Source organism: Perca flavescens, chromosome 20 (assembly GCF_004354835.1).
Source record: "Perca flavescens isolate YP-PL-M2 chromosome 20, PFLA_1.0, whole genome shotgun sequence".
Taxonomy (NCBI): Eukaryota; Metazoa; Chordata; class Actinopteri; order Perciformes; family Percidae; genus Perca; species Perca flavescens.
Window position 1 is genome coordinate 26,657,264 of NC_041350.1, and position 16,949 is coordinate 26,674,212.

The 16,949-nt window shown below is 39.9% G+C and overlaps 2 protein-coding genes across 8 annotated transcripts in view; both read right to left on the minus strand.

Annotated features, from left to right (window-relative positions):
- Window positions 1-3,842, minus strand: part of loxl3b (lysyl oxidase-like 3b) — a 33,783-nt gene extending 29,941 nt beyond the window's left edge. For 2 of the 6 annotated variants that reach the window (XM_028565040.1, XM_028565035.1), the window contains exon 1: window positions 2,776-3,504. The gene's annotated coding sequence lies outside the window, so the exon portion shown is untranslated. The other 4 variants (XM_028565039.1, XM_028565036.1, XM_028565037.1 and 1 more) reach the window with 4 other exon arrangements.
- A 627-nt stretch (window positions 3,843-4,469) lies between these two features.
- Window positions 4,470-16,566, minus strand: pank2 (pantothenate kinase 2). Of its 2 annotated transcripts, none has more exons than XM_028566478.1 (7): window positions 16,166-16,566; window positions 15,300-15,652; window positions 14,573-14,826; window positions 11,864-12,007; window positions 9,902-10,025; window positions 6,857-6,982; window positions 4,470-6,753 (listed from the first exon to the last, which is right to left on the minus strand). In XM_028566478.1, exons 1-7 carry the CDS (start codon window positions 16,377-16,379, stop codon window positions 6,703-6,705), a joined length of 1,266 nt encoding a protein of 421 aa, XP_028422279.1. In that variant the 5' UTR covers window positions 16,380-16,566; the 3' UTR covers window positions 4,470-6,702. The 2 variants fall into 2 exon arrangements, with proteins under 2 accessions (XP_028422279.1, XP_028422278.1); XM_028566477.1 differs by having other exon boundaries at window positions 11,831-12,007.
- Window positions 16,567-16,949: the final 383 nt, after the last annotated feature.

Below are 16,949 nucleotides of genomic sequence, written 5' to 3' on the forward strand. Positions count from 1 at the left end.
AAGGAGAATGGGCCGTCTGATTCAAGCTGATAGAAGATCAACTTTGACTCATACCTTGTTACAACCGAGGTATGCAGCAAAGCATTTGTGAAGCCACAACACGAACAACCTTGAGGCAGCTGGGCTACACCAGCAGAAGACCCCAACACCACTCATCTCCACTAAAAATAGGAAAATGAGCCTACAATTTGCATAAGCTCACCAAAATTGGACAGTTGAAGACTGGAAAAATGTTGCCTGGTCTGATGAGTCTCGATTTCTGTTGAGACATTCCGATGGTAGTCAGAATTTGGCGTAAACAGAATGAGAACATGGATCCATCATGCCTTGTTACCACTGGGCAGGCTGGTGGTGGGGGTGTAATGGTGTGGGGAATGTTTTCTTGGCACACTTTAGGCCCCTTAGTACCAATTGGGCATCGTTAAATGCCACAGCCTACTTGAGCATTGTTTCTGACCATGTCCATCCTTTTATGACCACCATGTACCCATCCTCTGATGGCTACTTCCAGCAGGATAATGCACCATGTCACAAAGCTCGTATAATTTCAAATTGGTTTCTTGAACATGACGAGAAGTTCACTGTACTAAAATGGCCCCCACAGTCACCAGATCTCAACCCAATAGAAAATGTTTGGGATGTGGTGGAATGGGAGCTTCGTGCCCTGAATATGCATCCCACAATCAACTGCAAGATGCTATCCTATCAATATGGGCCAACATTTATAAATAATGCTTCCAGCACCTTCTTGAATCAATGCCACGAAGAATTAAGGCAGTTCTGAAGGCAAAAGGGGGTCAAACATGGTATTATTAGGGTGTTCCTAATAATCCTTTAGGTGAGTATATATATATATATTTCTTGAAGCTGCTTATTTAAAGCTAATGTACTTGCACTTACTACTTGTTGTCTAGAGTTTGCACCTTCAGGGTTGAAAGAACTTAATTGGAAGTCGCTTTGGATAAAAGCGTCAGCTAAATGACATGTAATAATCATCTGACCTCGTGTGACTTCACTGCAGCAACGTCACCACGTCATGATCTTAGCAATATTTTGTTAAGTACAATGTTATCATAACTGATAGAGATGATAGCCAAAACTACAAAAAATTAGACCTAAGTTGAATTAACTGGAATGATCCTGTGAGGGAGACTGACACCCCGGCAACCACTCAGCGGAAAGGGAACCTTCAGCCTTTAAAAAACTAATTAACAGCAATAACAAGTGGGCCATTAATTAAATAAATTAAACATGTTTTGATGTTGTCACTTTTGTTAAAGGTTTCCTTCATCACATTAGGCCACACAACCTGGCAAGCATCTGATTTTAATGTGCATATGCCTCAGTCCAACTTTAATTCAAACCAACCCAATCTCTCGCTCACACATTGAACTCTTTCGCCTCTCACTGAAGCAGGGACTCTCCATACCAATGTGCTCATGGATCAGGTCTTGTGAAAGGCTCAAATCAACCAGCAGCAACAGCAGCAGTTCTCCGGATCAGCGTGACTCTTTGCAGAACATTTTTGGTCACCACAAAGTCTTATCCTGAGACACTGCATGCACACATTCCCACCAAAACAAACAACAGACTCTAAATCGGTTTGCTAATCACTACCAGAGGTCTGTACTTTGTTGTGCTTTTGTTAAACTGGGAGTAAAAGCTCCCTGGGCAACAGATAATGTTTTCCTGCCTTGTTGCAGCTTGTTGACCTTCAGAGGAACTTTGTGAAACTTTACACATAAACCAGTACACATGAGCCACATCAAAGGGAGTGAACGGATGATGGAAGAAACTACATTATACTGTAGATGAACACAGGGAGATGTTTTAGAAAGGAGGTTACAAGAAGTAAGGTCAGTCATTTTCCTGCAGAAAATAATCTTATTATTGCACTATCCAGTCTCCCTGAAGATTCTTTCATTCTGACAAATCGGCCTACGAAAATCCCCAACAATATAACCACAGTTGCTCAAAATGGAAACACATGGTGGTCAAAACATTTCCTAGAAATTCTAAGAAAGTGCAATTATGGTGTAGGCTTTCTTGTCCACCTGTTTTGTAAACTTCGGGATGTAATCTTTACTCAACAGAAACATTAAGACATCAGAAAAACCCAACCTATTCACCACTTCAACACCTATCTGGAAAACAGCTGCAGAGCATCTGGACAAAATCCATTTATTAACAATTTATAAACATTTAAAACAGCAGGCTTGAAGGCTTATCAGAAAGTGAGGATTTATTACTGCATTATGAACATTGGTTAGCAAATAGAAAACACTATCACAAAGGATTTTACAACCCAAATGTATGGTGTACAACTGATCTAGAAAGCATTATAATACATTACTTACATTATTATTTAGCTACAACCTATTTACCCTTTATGAATGTTCCTTATTAGAAAGTTGTACTTGTTTTACACATTACCACCAGATATTTGGCAGCAGGGACAACAGACTATTTTAGTCAATATTTGGCTATGGGGAAACATTCCGTTTCCTGTTGGAGCATTCCTCACATTTTTTCACCTATGATATTCAGTATCCTAAAAGTGAAAGAGTTTGTTTTACTAGTATACATTTTATGAATGGGGCATGAATTTGTATGAAGCAGAAGCAACTTTAAAAGCACAATGCTGCCTCCGTTATCAAACCAGTGCCGAAATACAACATATGACGTGTATTTTTAATACCCAGACTATGAGTATATTAAATGTAGCTTGTTTTTGAGTTTTGCTGTTCATTTTAAACTCAAACTATTCTGCCTTACCTTATGTTTCCAGTGTGAGGTTATAACGGTCCCGTGGAGAGAAGAGGGGAGCTGAGTCTTCAATCGTGGTGATCCAGAAGTTCATAAACTGAACGCCCTAAAGACAGAAGATGAATAAATATCCCAATACTTGTGCTAATTCATTTTTTCCATCAAACACGGCTCCAATTTGCGGGGCAGTAGTCCACCTAGCAACCAATTACTCCTTACAGCGAAACTGACTGTAAATTGCCAGCTGTGCAGCCCTCACTGAGGCGGAGGAGGAAGAGGCTGCAAGACTGAAGTGGGCTGGATTTATTCCCTGGAAAGACACTAACTCTTTCATGGATGGTTCTGTAACAGGCGGTCCTCTGTTGCATATCCCCAAAAAACGTGAATTGCACTTATTTCACACGCAGCCTACGTGCCTGACGAAGTGTAGCGTGTCCGCAAACGATTTACAACCGGAAAACCGGCTTTTTGGAAGAAAACAAATCATATATAATTTATATATGTATTCCATAAACTATATATATCAATACAATGTCCTCACATTTACCTGCAGTTTAGATAAGGTGACTAATGTTAACCTTAATAACCATGAGGTGAAAACAGCAGTAATATCTTACAAGATATGCAGCCCATAAACCATATGCTTCAAAAAGAGAAACGTTTGCTCTTTCAATTAACCTTTAACTTAAAAGAATAATTCGACTTTTTTTTGGGACATAACATTATGCTTATTTTTTTGCCGAGAAGACTCACTGGAAGCGAACAAATCGCGCTCCGAAACTTGTTGCTCGACATGAAGCGGTGGGCTTAGCTCTGGCAAGCTAGCGAAAGTTAGCTTGCTAATTAGCACATATTGTGCAAAGCGAACTGCGCTTTCTCCCATAATTTACGTGACGTAGTTCCAAGCACTACTTCGTTGTTGTTTGTATCTGTTACTATGGAACACAAAAAAAGAGCGAGAGAAGGTACAACAAACATCTTCGGTACAACAAACATCTTCTGCCCAAAGACATTCACCGCAGGTAAACACTGAAGGTCTGGTCAAACTACGACACTTTATGGTCGGTTTTCGGCAAATCACTTCGCGGTTTTCAGGTGAACTTCGCCCTCATTTGCATAAAGTTCATTCCCGCGTCGGTTACCATAGTGGTAATAAGTAAATAGTGCATTTACTCAAGTACTGTACTTAGTACAATTTGAGGTACTTGTACATTACTTGAATATTTTCACTTTCTGATACTTTATACTTCCACCCTACAACATTACGAATCAAATATTGTACTTCTTACATTTATTTGATACCTTTCATTACTTTGCAGATTCAGATTAATAATACAAAATATAATAAAATTAACATTTATTATAATGGATAAAGACTTGACTGCTACCTGGCACTATAATACAAATATTATTTACAAGATGCAACATTAATGTAATGTACATATACTGTATGTACACACATATCAAATATAATTCACATTATTCAGCAATTGGCCACTCCGCATGAGTACATACGCAGTTTATTTGGATGCTAATACTTTTGTATTTTCACATTTAGTACAATTCTGAATGCAGGGCTTTTACTTGTAAGACAGTACTTTTACACTGTGGTATTGCTCTTCCACCACTGGGTAAACGTAAAGACAGCAAATAAACGTTTCTTTAAAAGCTCTTTAAGAAAAGCACTGCAAGTTGTCACAAAGTTATGAAAAGTTTGTATTTAATAGGTACAACACAAGAAATTCGTAATGACTCAGTTACAAAAAAAAAGTAGTTTTTAATTGCAATGTAACGTGACAAGCAAACAAAAGAGGAAACCTATAGAATTAGAGACATTTGTCTCATTTTGAATCACATTGCTGAGCACATTATTGTATTCTATACAAAAACATGACAGGCACTTTTTTTTTTAAATCAACTTACTGTATATAGAACTTTCAGATACATTATGTCAAGTAACTGACAGCTGAAAAAACTGTGTCCTCTAAATTTACAACTGTTTTGGGAGTCAGATCTCTTCATTGGGTAGTTGATGATTTATTATGGTCCCTGTAATCCACTGATGGACCAATGACAGATGACATCATATGGGACGCATGACCAGTAAACAAAATGATAGGACAAATAACTCAAAACACACAAGGTTGAACATGTTTTCAAGTTCTACCTTGCTAAATGCCTCTAGAAAAACAAAAGCTTCTGGAAGCCTGACCAAAACATACATTGAACTCAAAACATTAATATTTAAGTACAGACAGAAATGGTTTGGGGTCACAGGACCTTAAACCTCCATTGGAGGGATGCATCAAGTTTATGCATTTAAATACGTTTTTTTAGTGAATCTGGGGAATATAATGCCCTAATTTTACCTTATATTATTCATTTATATATATATATATATATCAACTCATATTTATCAATATCTTATCTTTTCACTTGCTCTGATTTTCCTCTACAAGGAGAGGGTTGCAGTTGGCTCAAGGGCACTTCAGCAGGACCGAGGTTTGGGGTTAGAAAGGGACCTACATTTATCAATCATACTCTACAGTCGAGTCTCACTAACCCCAGAACTGATTGTACAGATTTTGCGATACCAGCAATGTTGCAAAAACACAGTAGTTGGAGTAAACAATTGGGTTCATAAACTTAATAAACATTAAGATCTCTATAACAGTAACAGTGAATGTTTCCATTAAAAAAAATTAATCTGATGAAATGGTGACCTTTGGTGCATTTTCTTTTATCAATTATGGTGTCAATTAAGAAAGACCGAAATGCAAGTTTAAGTGTGAGTGCGCTTGTTTCAATCATACACTCATTTAACATTCAATTAGTGACAAGTAAATGCTCAAGGATGATAAAACACTAACAATAAGTGGTTTAAATGCTTTTCAATGGGGGGGGGGAGGGGGGGTTCCCAGCTTACTAAGAGTATCAGATGGATGGGAGTACTATCACGACAATATGTTGAACAGCTAAATTGGTTACTTTTTATTTGAGTTAAATCCTCTCAACTTTCAAGATATCATCCTAGGACTTTCACAAGGTGTTATTTAGAAATGCAGGTGTGTATAGTTGAAAGCATTAGTGGAGGAATAAACCCAAAATCTACCTGCAACATAACTGCATCCTTTTTACTGCTTTTAGCTTCTGAAATGAGGATTGTTTGCATTTATTTCTTTTATATGATAGTAAACTTAATATCTTTGGGTTTAGAATCACAAAACAAGCATTTGAAATAAGTCATCTTTGGTTTTGGAACCTTAAGTCAGGCATTTTTTTTAAGACATTTTCAGACATTTTATACACCAATAATCAATCAACAGATTCAGGAAATAAACAATGATGAATGATGCTTTTCTTGTGAAATCTTTCCTGTGATTATCTTTAAGATGTACCACCCATCATATCAACTCATACATAGTTCAATTAAACAAACTCCCATCCACCTGGTACCCAAGTAGTGTAAATATCTGACGCAGGATCGGATACCCAGTGCACGTTAAATGCAGTCCATAAGCCAATGTGATGGCCAGTACTTTTTTTTTTACCCAAGTATTACAGGCAACCGTGGTGACTTTCCAGAAGAGGTTTTCAGACCAAACCTGGCTGGTTCTTGCAAATAATTACCTTGTCAACGTTGCTGCATAACACTTCGGTCAGGGAAAGAAACGGGCGTCTAATCCGCTGCCCACAACAGCAGATGTTAATCACAATTTAGAAGCTACTTTCACCATTTTTCAAACCAGCTTGATTTCTGAGAACATAATAGGACCTCCAAATGTTTAACAATGTGCCGGCCACAACCAAAATTTACCAGTAACTGGCTGGCGGGTGGCATAACATCCCTTTGTGGAATTAATTATGGACAGTCTAAAGTGCTAATGGTCTTTGCAGCAGATTGACAAGAACTTCTTTGAATGTAGTTCAGACAGATTAGGACGGATGCAGGAGCTCTAACAGGGCTCCAACCGCTCCGAAGTAACCCTACAAAAACGGAAAAGGACATTGAATTAGAAATCGTTGAGCCCATCAACGCAGTACACCACATTTGTGGTCTCAGAGGTCAATAAGGGGTTGAGTCATTTACCTCATGCTGTAGGAAGAGCGCCTTGAGCTGTCCTTTAGACCAGTAGTCCATGGCGTAGGCCAACAGCTTCATAGACAGAGTGTTCACTCTCAGGAAGTTACCCACAAACACCACTCTCTCTATGTTCTTTGTAATGACAGAGAAGGGGGATACAATTATTGGGGCAATAAGTGTATGATCTCAAAACAGCATAAACACAAATGACAAATAGTAATAGTGTCAAACTGTGATATTTGTTGAGGCAGTACTACAACTGCAAATTTCAGTTAAGCTGTCTGATTGGTCAAAGCCTTTCTCCTCCACTGTTGATACTACTTATTCGTAATATTTATTCACTTGTAGGATATTACTTATTACTGTTACAGCACAAGTAGTAACAATAGTAGTAGAAGCCATTCAAAAAAAGTTATTTTACCCAAATAAGGGAGTAAAGAATACTCTACTCATTTTCTTAACAAAACTAATAAATCATACTGACATAAAACGGTTATGGCTATATTACTTAATGCAATTCTCTCCAAGATACTTACATTTTCCCTTTTTATTCATTTAAATTATCTAGCTGCATCTTGCATTTTGGTCAACATTTGTTGTTTTTAAAAACGTAACTATAAATAAATTATGGCTGGGCGATATGGAGGAAAAAAAAAAAAAAAAAGAAAATCAGATATCACCATATTCTTGACCAAATACCTCAATATAGATATTGCGGCGATATTCTAGGGTTGACAATTGGTGCCTAAAACAATATATCTTCACACTTAGATTTTAGATAAATAATCATCAGTAATGTGGACATAATGTCTAGGTGGGGAAAAAGCAAATACTACAACAGCTAGAACAGTCTGTTAAGTTCAGAAAAGTACATCACCTTACTGTAATGCAGCCTTTAACACCAGGAAAAGACAACACTTACTGTATGTCATATCACGATATCCAAAATCTAAGACAATTTCTAGTCTCATATCACGATATCAATATATATTGCCCAGCCCTGAAATAAATGCATAGATTTGACTACTGAATAAGGCTGTGTATTTTAAACATTCTACTTTGACGGCTAAATAAAAACACATTCGTTATTGCGGTTTGTGTCTTTAAAACGTACAATATGTAACTTTCTGCCGCTAGGGGTCTCTCAACCAAAACAATGGACGGTAAAACTGGATTTTTGATGACGTTGGGAAGTTGCGTGGAATTATGGGAGTTTTTAGTGTTAAACACCTTCGCTGCCGGTTAGAATGCATCAGTTCACGGACGAGTTTACCCATTCAAGTTTATTCACGTTACGTTTATTCACGTTATTGTAATAAAATAGCTGCAGTTTCCCCAACATAATTAAGTTTTTCTTGATTAGATTTTTATTTGTAGCTGACCAGTTAGCTAGTGAGCCAGCAAGCTAACAGTAGCCAGCAGCTAAAACACAAAATATTTCACATATCAATGTCACTTTTTGGATGGTTTCAACACCGGGGCGGACGGGGTTTGTTGTAACGCTAGCTAGCTACTAAACGAGGCTGAGAGACGGGTGTGGGTGGGGATTGTCAGCGAAATCCCCGCGACAGTGTCCAGGACGTTCGATGCCTGTTGTGCAGCAGCAGAACATTTCCCAGCTGACCGGAATTATCTCCCCTTCATTTTTCAGTAATCTTAACTTTTCGTTTTGGTGCTTAACCCACCTTTTGTTAATTTAGCTAACCGTAAAGACAGCTAAACGCGAAGGTGGGAGAAATTCGTCAGGGAGGAGATTTTCGGCACGTAGCTACACCGGTAGCGCTACGGAGATGTAGCTAGCTACCGCTATGGATGTTGCCGCTGTTGTGACTCGGTGCTGGGTCTGATATAGTCTGTTTCCAGACGTTTAATTAAACTGCCGTTAGAGTCGTAAGCGCCAGGCACTGGAGATAAGTTCTGGCCGGGGGTTGCTGTAATGAAAGTTGCTGGCTGATAGCTGACTGGGGGCTAACGGTAACTAGCTGGCTATATGTCCCGGGGCTGTTGTCAGCTGTCATCCCGACTGAGTCTCTCTGCGCCGGGGGATTGAGGCAGACAGACCGGGGTGTGCTACTTTGGCTAAATTAGCATTAGATTAATCGTCTATCTATACAGCTAACGTTAACGTTACGTGAAGTTATTTGTGGGTTAGCTCAGTCCTGTTAGCTGTGGTCGAAACGGTCATATAAAAATAACTTAATTAGCGTGTTGAACGATGTTGTAACCTCATAATGTTACCCACAAAGCTTTAGCATCAACGTTAGCACATTGTAGTAACGTCAAGCCGGTATCGATATTGAACTTTAAAAATAGATAAGGTCTCTGTTGTATTACTGTGCTAAAAAGTGGGATGTAATTAATCACAAAATGAGGCTGTATGGCAAAAAAAATTACGGTTACAAGTATTTTTTTTTCTGTGACATTGTATGATTTACAATTACTCCTGAACGTATCATCTTGGTGCCAGTGTTCTGACGGAAGTTAGAGTAACTGGAGGGTGAAAGGTTATAGGACGCCACTGACGGGCGACTAAAGGAAACGTGCCGTGTCTGAAAATAAAATAACAGATTTCTCTGGGTTTGACATTTGGTGGAAACATTTGGGATAGTGTAAGAACACAACTCATAAAAATATATAACATAGGTATGGTCATTTTTAGACATTTTAAAGCAGAAATGTTACATATTGTACCTTTAACTGGTTTTTGAGTTGAACACCTTCTGCTTTGGGCGATGATAGACACGTGGATAACGCGGTTTACCTCCTCTACGCCTTCATAGCCCTGTACAATGCTGCTTGATCATGACGCCACAAGGCAGCACCGTAAAGAGGCTGAACGCAAAGAGGAAATGGCCAGCAGGGACACTCGAAGGGAACGGATTTTTCCACAGACACGTTCATCTAAAGTTATTATTATTTTTTAAATGTATTTTATAATAGTCTTGTCCCCATACCAGAATTCAGACTATTTTCTTGCCATTGGATCTCGACATCCATCCACTTTGGATTTATTTATTTTTGCCGGTAGAACACTACTAATACAATACTAACCTCATTGAGAGCACACATCCTGGTGATGGAGCCGATGTTGTTGGTGATGGTGACCAGCGTTGCCCTGGCCAGGTCCTCTTTGGACACCGACTCCCTCTTGTCTTTGGACATCATGTTGCCAAAACTATCAAATCAAAACACAACACCATTTTAGATGATGATCAAATGCATCAAAGAGCCAAGCGTACAGCCAACTTCTTTTTTTTTCTTGAAACATATTTGGAAGCTACATGTATTGAAACTGGCAGGCAGAGGTTAGTATTCACTAAGGGTGCTGAAATGAACGACAGCATCGACGCGTCGCGATGCAGACCTGGGCGATCCTGCATCGATGTAGTGACAGACCATAATCCATTATTGCCTAATGGAGGTTACTCGTTTATTTTCCGGTTGCTTTTTTTGTTTCTGCCTTTTGTCTGCTTCAGTGTGTTATAGGTCACTATTTTTGGTAGCCTACTGTACTTAAATGGTCAGTATGTACTTTATTTTCTTTATTCATTGAAGCATCTATGTTTACAGGCTTGTGGTGCTGCGCAATGTGCAAAAATAAAATGGCAATTTATTTTGTCATGGTTCATGTGTGCAATAAACATTACACAAAATAAATCGTGGCAGAGAATAGTGATATCAATTAAGCTTCTATCTATCTATCTATCTATCTATCTACCTACTTACCTACCTACTTGAAAATCATGTGTAGCAATATACAATAATATTGAGGAGCAGTGTTGGGAGTAATGCGTTACAAAAGTAACAATTACAGTAATTATTCCTTTTTGCTGTAACGCAGTAATATAACACACTACTAATTAAAATTTGGTAATATTACACCCGTTACAATCTCAGTAACGCGACTTACAGCGCATTTTAACGCAACATTTAGTGGCGTTTTGTTTTTTGAAGAATTCACCAACATTTCTTCACAGGAAAAAAAAGCCTGAGTGTTATGTCCTGTTACTGTATTCGATGGTTGAGATGACTGCAGAGACCGATACATTTGCAAGGTGGACATAACACCTTGTTATTACGCTGCGTGGTGCTGTCCCGTCTCTGTTCCCGGGGTCAGAGCCAGAACCAGAGACGGTACGGACAGCATCTGTGTCCAAACAGGTGACGGTACGTCAGCGCGGACAGCAGTGTGTCCGAGCTGCTGACAGATAGAAACATGTCGGGAATTAATGTTTAGGCTTGCTACACGTAATATACCATTGCATTTTATCAGCGGTGGAAAGTAACTATACCGTACTTCAATACAACTGTAAGGTACTTTTACGTGAGTTTTTTCATTTTCTCCTACTTATACTTCTACTCCACCACAATTCAAGTCAAATAGGCCTATTATGTTTTACTTCACCATTTATTTCATAGCTTTAGTTACTTTGCATATTCATATTAATTATACAAAATATTATGAATAAACTATGATGTATTAAAGTGGATAAAGATGAGACTTTGAAATTCACAAGCTACCTGCCAAGTCATAGCCTATATCCGCTGTCATTTTGGTAAAAGTAACTCAAAAGTAACGCAAAAGTAGTGTAAAGCATTACAATTCAGAGACTAATACATAATATAACTAATTACTCTCAAATGACAGTAACTAGTAATTTATAATGTATTATATTTTGGAAGTAACTTGCCCAACACGGTTGAGGGATGACGCATGATATTGAATCGATTCATTGACAGGATAATCGTAATCGAATCGTGAGACCAGTGAAGATCCACACCCCTAGTATTCACTGGATATTCTACCCGTGGATGACATCTTGCTCATGCGTTCATCAAATTGAAATCAAGGCTGCTTGTTTTCACCCTGGGATAGGAACCACAGTCAATTTTGCACTCTTGGTTTCCCCGTTTCATTAAAAGCAGGCTTGTGACCCACAGTAAAAAAAAAAAAAAAAAAAAAGCTGCTGTAAACCGCACCTTGAGGCTACAGCCCAGCCTGGCAGCCCAAACCTCTCATAGTCTCCTCCATAGATGTCCCGAACCAGCTTGTCCACTCGGGTGCTCTCCCCTTGAGAAGCCATTTCTAGAGCTTCCTCGAAAGTAGAGCAGCCAGTCAGCAGACAACACAGGCCCAGGAAGGTCCCACCACCGAGGCTGTAAACACACAGATTAACAGAGAGATTATATCAAACCCATTCATATTCTAGTGTAAAATACATCAGTCTGGACTCTAGGGATTGTAACATATCAAATGGAGTCTAGAAATAAAGGCAAATAGAATTGTCTCTTCCAAAAGTAATACTGACTACTTTAAAAAGAAAAAAGAAAACAATAAAAAATTGTTACAGACTCCAAATTCCAAAACACTCTCTAGTGTTTCTTTCTAGGCACAAAGGGCCATTATGTCGAGGGAGAAGTAAGCATTCATGAGTCCCTTTGAAAGCCACCAGACGGAGAAACCACGTGTGAAAACAAACCAGTGGAGAGAGAGAGAGAAACAGAAAAGGAGGGCAAACTAATAGCTCAATAGATTTCCAATTTTAAACTACTCCCAAATCAAACTAAAAAAGAAACATTTTGCTTCAACTCACAAGCAAACAGCGTGGTTAAAAAAATAAATAAATAAAAAGTGGTTCGGTAGCCAACAGCTGAAGAAAATGCTGCTACTTTTCACACCAAGGCACTAGGGAAACACAGAGGGCAGACGTCACCCAACAGGCCACCCACTTGACCGGAGTGCACCCACCTGGAAAACCCTGCGTCACTTTCACCTGGTATCAGCATGTGTATGGTTCGCTAGTGTCAAGTCACATTTCCTGTTTCCATTAGTTTTTCTGTTGACATTTGTGAACAGTGACACGCAAAGCAAAACTAAATAGCTTTGACGGTGTAATGCTGCACAAAAAAAAAATTTAAATGTCGTCATTTTCTTTTGCTCATTCTTTTACTCATTTTGAAGAATATTATCTCACCTCCAAATGGCAGGTTTAATCTTTCATCAGTGTTAGATGAAGGTTTAACTCATCATGAACATAAATTAAATACTCCTCTAAAAATTGAATGTGGTATGTGTCTTAAGTATACCCCTGCAGCCCCTGTCCTCTCTCTGGGCCCCACCTTTCAGCAAACTAATATACAAGACATAGAGGGGCCTTGTGTTCTATATGAATTATCTTATGAAATGGGGGTAGCCTGCTTAAAAGGAACACGCCGACTTACTGGGACTTTTGTCTCATTCACCGTATCCCCCAGAGTTAGATAAGTCCATACATACCTTTCTCATCTCTGTGCGTGTCCTAACTCTGTCTGACGCCCCCACCTCTAGCCTAGCTTAGCACAGATCCTGGAGGTAACAGGTTCCAACCAAGGGGGTAAGCTTCGCTTCAGAACTCGAACCTCCTATGGCGCCATTTTGATGCTACAAAGCGATCACCTCCCGTTAGCATTCCATTGACTGCAATTTATTTTGACGTCACTTGACAGTGAACAACTTTACATCTGAAGCGTTTAAAGACTATTTCTCCATTGTTTAGTTCTAAAGAAACAATGTATAAAAGGCTCAATTACCTTGTACCTCACGTTATGGCTCTGTAGCAGACGTTTTTGTAAAAATAGGCTAACGATTGTTTCACACAGTAGAGGAATTACCGTATAGTGCAGGAGAAGCTCGCAGGCAGTTTCGACTTACATGAGCGGTTTAGGTTTAATTACTGATGTTAACTAGCATTTTAGTGATCAATAATTAGCCTGTGCCCATGTTATCTCCTTACATATACCTACGCTCTCCGTCTCTGTAAGATTGGGAATGATTGAGATTTCTCTTGGCACAGCTACCAGAAGACTTCCAACTTTCAGACACGTTGCTCACGTTACATTTACGTCGTCTCTCTCAGTTGGAGGCTGCGCAGTAACGCTAGCGCTCACCGGAAAAGTGCTTCTAATATCCTTCACTGGTCTCCGTCCAGAGCAACGGGATCTGTTGGTCCATTCTTATATACTTCCATTATATAGTTCCAACTAGCCTACTGCTCCCAATAAGTGACAAAACAACACCAACAAGTTCCTATTTACATGTTGTGATTTGTATAGTCAGTGTGTACAAATAACAAGGTCATATAAAGACACAGCCATCTTTGAACTGTATACAAACTGGGAACTATATTCTCAGAAAGGCAAACCATTGCCACTTCTGCTACTTGGGTGGAGTGATATGCTTGCAGCACCTGAGAAGCCCCGAGCAGAGAGTAGCAGTGCTTCACCTTTCTGAGAATATAGTCCCCAGTATGTATACGGTTAGAAGATGGCTGTGTCTCATGTGACCTTGTTATTTGTACACCCTGTGACTATACAAATTACAACATGTAAATAGGAACATGTTGGTGTTGTTTTGTCACTTATTGGGAGCAGTAGGCTAGATGGAACCGGTTACCTCCAGGATCTGTGCTAAGCTAGGCTAGCAGTGGGGGCGTCAGACAGAGTTAGGACACGCATGGAGATGAGAAGGGTATGTATGGACTTATCTAACTCTGGGAGATACGGTGAATAAGAAAGTCCCAATAAGTCGGCGTGTTCCTTTAAGGCAAACTGCAGCAGGCCCGTGGATTTGCATTAAGGTCCTACATGAGAATCATCAGCACGTAATACTTAAATGTGTACAATTCCATTATATGACTAATAATCAGTGCAAATTCACAGTAGATCTCCATCACTGATCATTACCTGGTCCCTGTAACACGTTTGTAGTTACTCTCAGAGTAGACGGCCAGGATGCTGACCCCAGACCCTATGTTGACCAGCAACAGAGGATAGGGGTTCTCCAGTGTATATGGCCTCTGGATGCAGCGATCTGGGTCAGTGGGGTTTTCAAAGTAGTAGCACTCTGAGGGTCCCCTGGACACCACCGAGTCGATGTACAACACCCCCCGAATCAAACAGTCCAGCTCATCGAGCTTGTGAAGCTGCAGGTCTGCCATCTTTTTGGTGAGAGGAAAGAGAACACTGATAACATCACTGAGGGGATATGGTCAGGAGAAGACAGAGGCGGGAAACTGGGGGAGGAGGGAAAGCAGGGGGGGGGTAAGAAAACAGGAACCTTCATTACAATTCTATTGGAATACATCTCACCAAAAAGAAAACACCTTGCCTATATTAGGAGGGTTATTGTGCAATTGTACATCCCACAGTTTGATTTAAAAAAACAAACACTTAAGGGACCTTTAGTGCAAGAATCGTGATTTGTGTCCAGATTGATTAACTGATGCTTTATCATAGTCCAAAAGGCAAAAATGTTTTTAACAATGTGTCAGGTGCTCTCCATCACTGGCTATTCTGTTAGGATTACACACATCCAACAAATATCTTACAACTTTGCAATTCTCCGTCCTTCCTGTGAATCTTCACTGTCCAGCCTGCAAAAGCAAACAGAAGAGAACAAATGCAGACCCACCGTGCGGAAATCAGCCTCAAACTTGTACGCCCCCCCTCCTGTGGCGCAGAGGGTGGTGTGAAGGCTGGAGAAGTGCTTGTTGCGGCCCATCTGCAGGAAGGCCGGCAGGTCATGCGTGGGGAAGCGGATGAAGTGTAGGTTGCCTGTCCTGCCGCACAGAGTCAGGTCCTGCAGCTCCAGGTGTACATCCCTGATGCCCGTTTTACCATAGGCGGTGTTGGAGGTTAGGTAGCGCCGGATGCTCTTCAGGTTCTCCACCTCTTCCTGCTCCTCCTCTGCTGTGATGTCTTTGGGCTCAAAGTACACCAGCTTCACCAGGGTGCCTCCAATGTCCATCCCAAACCAGGGAAATGCTGCATTGTATTGGGACAATAAATGCCACAAAACAAAATTCACTCTCCAACTATTTTTTTTTTAACCTAGAATCATAACATTTTATCATATCTGTAATATTTAAATGCTTAGTAACAAAAGAGGATAACTAGAGCCGATGTCTCTAGGTTGGCGGACATAACGGCAAGCAGCTTCATCCACAGAAGCAGAAGTACAGTGTGTACCGCGAACGCCATCTTGTTGCAAACCAGAGCCTGGCTATTTACTGCCACTACAACTCACCGATATTACATTGTAATACCAAAATGATTTTGTCCGTTTTAGCATCATCCCAGGAGATTATACAATCAATATACAATACAATATATTTAGAATAATGTATGCAGCCCGTTAACGGTTTCAAGATTTTCTTTCCAAATCGGTAAGGTTATTTTTACTGCCTTTTGTGGGGAACGCCTTTGATTTTTGTATACATACAACGAGGCGTTTCCCAGTAAATACACTAAGCCCATGCTAGTAACGGTAAAACCTACGCGGCCTTGTTTTCTTCAACGAGTCGCTCCGTTGCCTCGCCGTCGAGTTGGAGGTACGCCTGTCGGATGTGGCTCTTCCTGCGGACGCAGCTGCCTCATTGTTGGGGTCGTTAATGAAACAACCGGGCATCTCCTTGTTGGACCGCGGCTGCTTCGTGGGCGTTTCGTCTTCGTCGATACTTTCATCGTCGCGTAGGTGGCCATTGAACGCCATTGAAATGACTAATTCACTCCATATATACTGCAGTTTATGATAAATAAAACCAATGCACCTCAAAGATTTATGTGGACAATGAAGTCCAAGGCTGTACGCGCTAGCTAATTAGCTAGCTAGCTAAGTAGATGAGTGTCGTAAAACGGCAGAGGTACATGTCCTTTTTATGTACGCTGTCAAGACAAGGGTGGGCGGGGTCAGTTGGTGATTGAAGGACCTAGAACCAATCAGAATGCGAACCCGCCAGTCTGAAGATAAAGGAGGCTGATGTCACATTTTTCTTGAGTTTTTTGTTTTTCCACATTTAAATACATCGTATGCATACATATGAAAACAAGCACCGTTTTATAATCACAAACAAATGTACAAAATCCTAAATATTTTATACATACAGTATATCCCACCGATTCTCCACATTAGGGAAGAAGATGGAGAATTACTTTGCTCATAAAACAAATGATGCAATTAAGGGAACATATAAGAATGTTATTCTGCGTTATGAAAACAAGAACCAGAAAATAAAACAAACATAAATGTATTCATTATATTTGGTAACATCCATACGTCCAA

Bases quoted from the DNA above. Each gene is read 5' to 3' on its own strand.
- pank2 (XM_028566477.1), bottom strand. From the start codon at position 16,379: ATGGCGTTCAATGGCCACCTACGCGACGATGAAAGTATCGACGAAGAC. The intron at 14,827-15,299 runs GTGGGTCTGCAT...CTCACCAAAAAG, and splicing joins TTGAGGCTGATTTCCGCACG to ATGGCAGACCTGCAGCTTCA. The intron at 12,008-14,572 runs GTAATGATCAGT...GTGTGTTTACAG, and splicing joins AAACGTGTTACAGGGACCAG to CCTCGGTGGTGGGACCTTCC.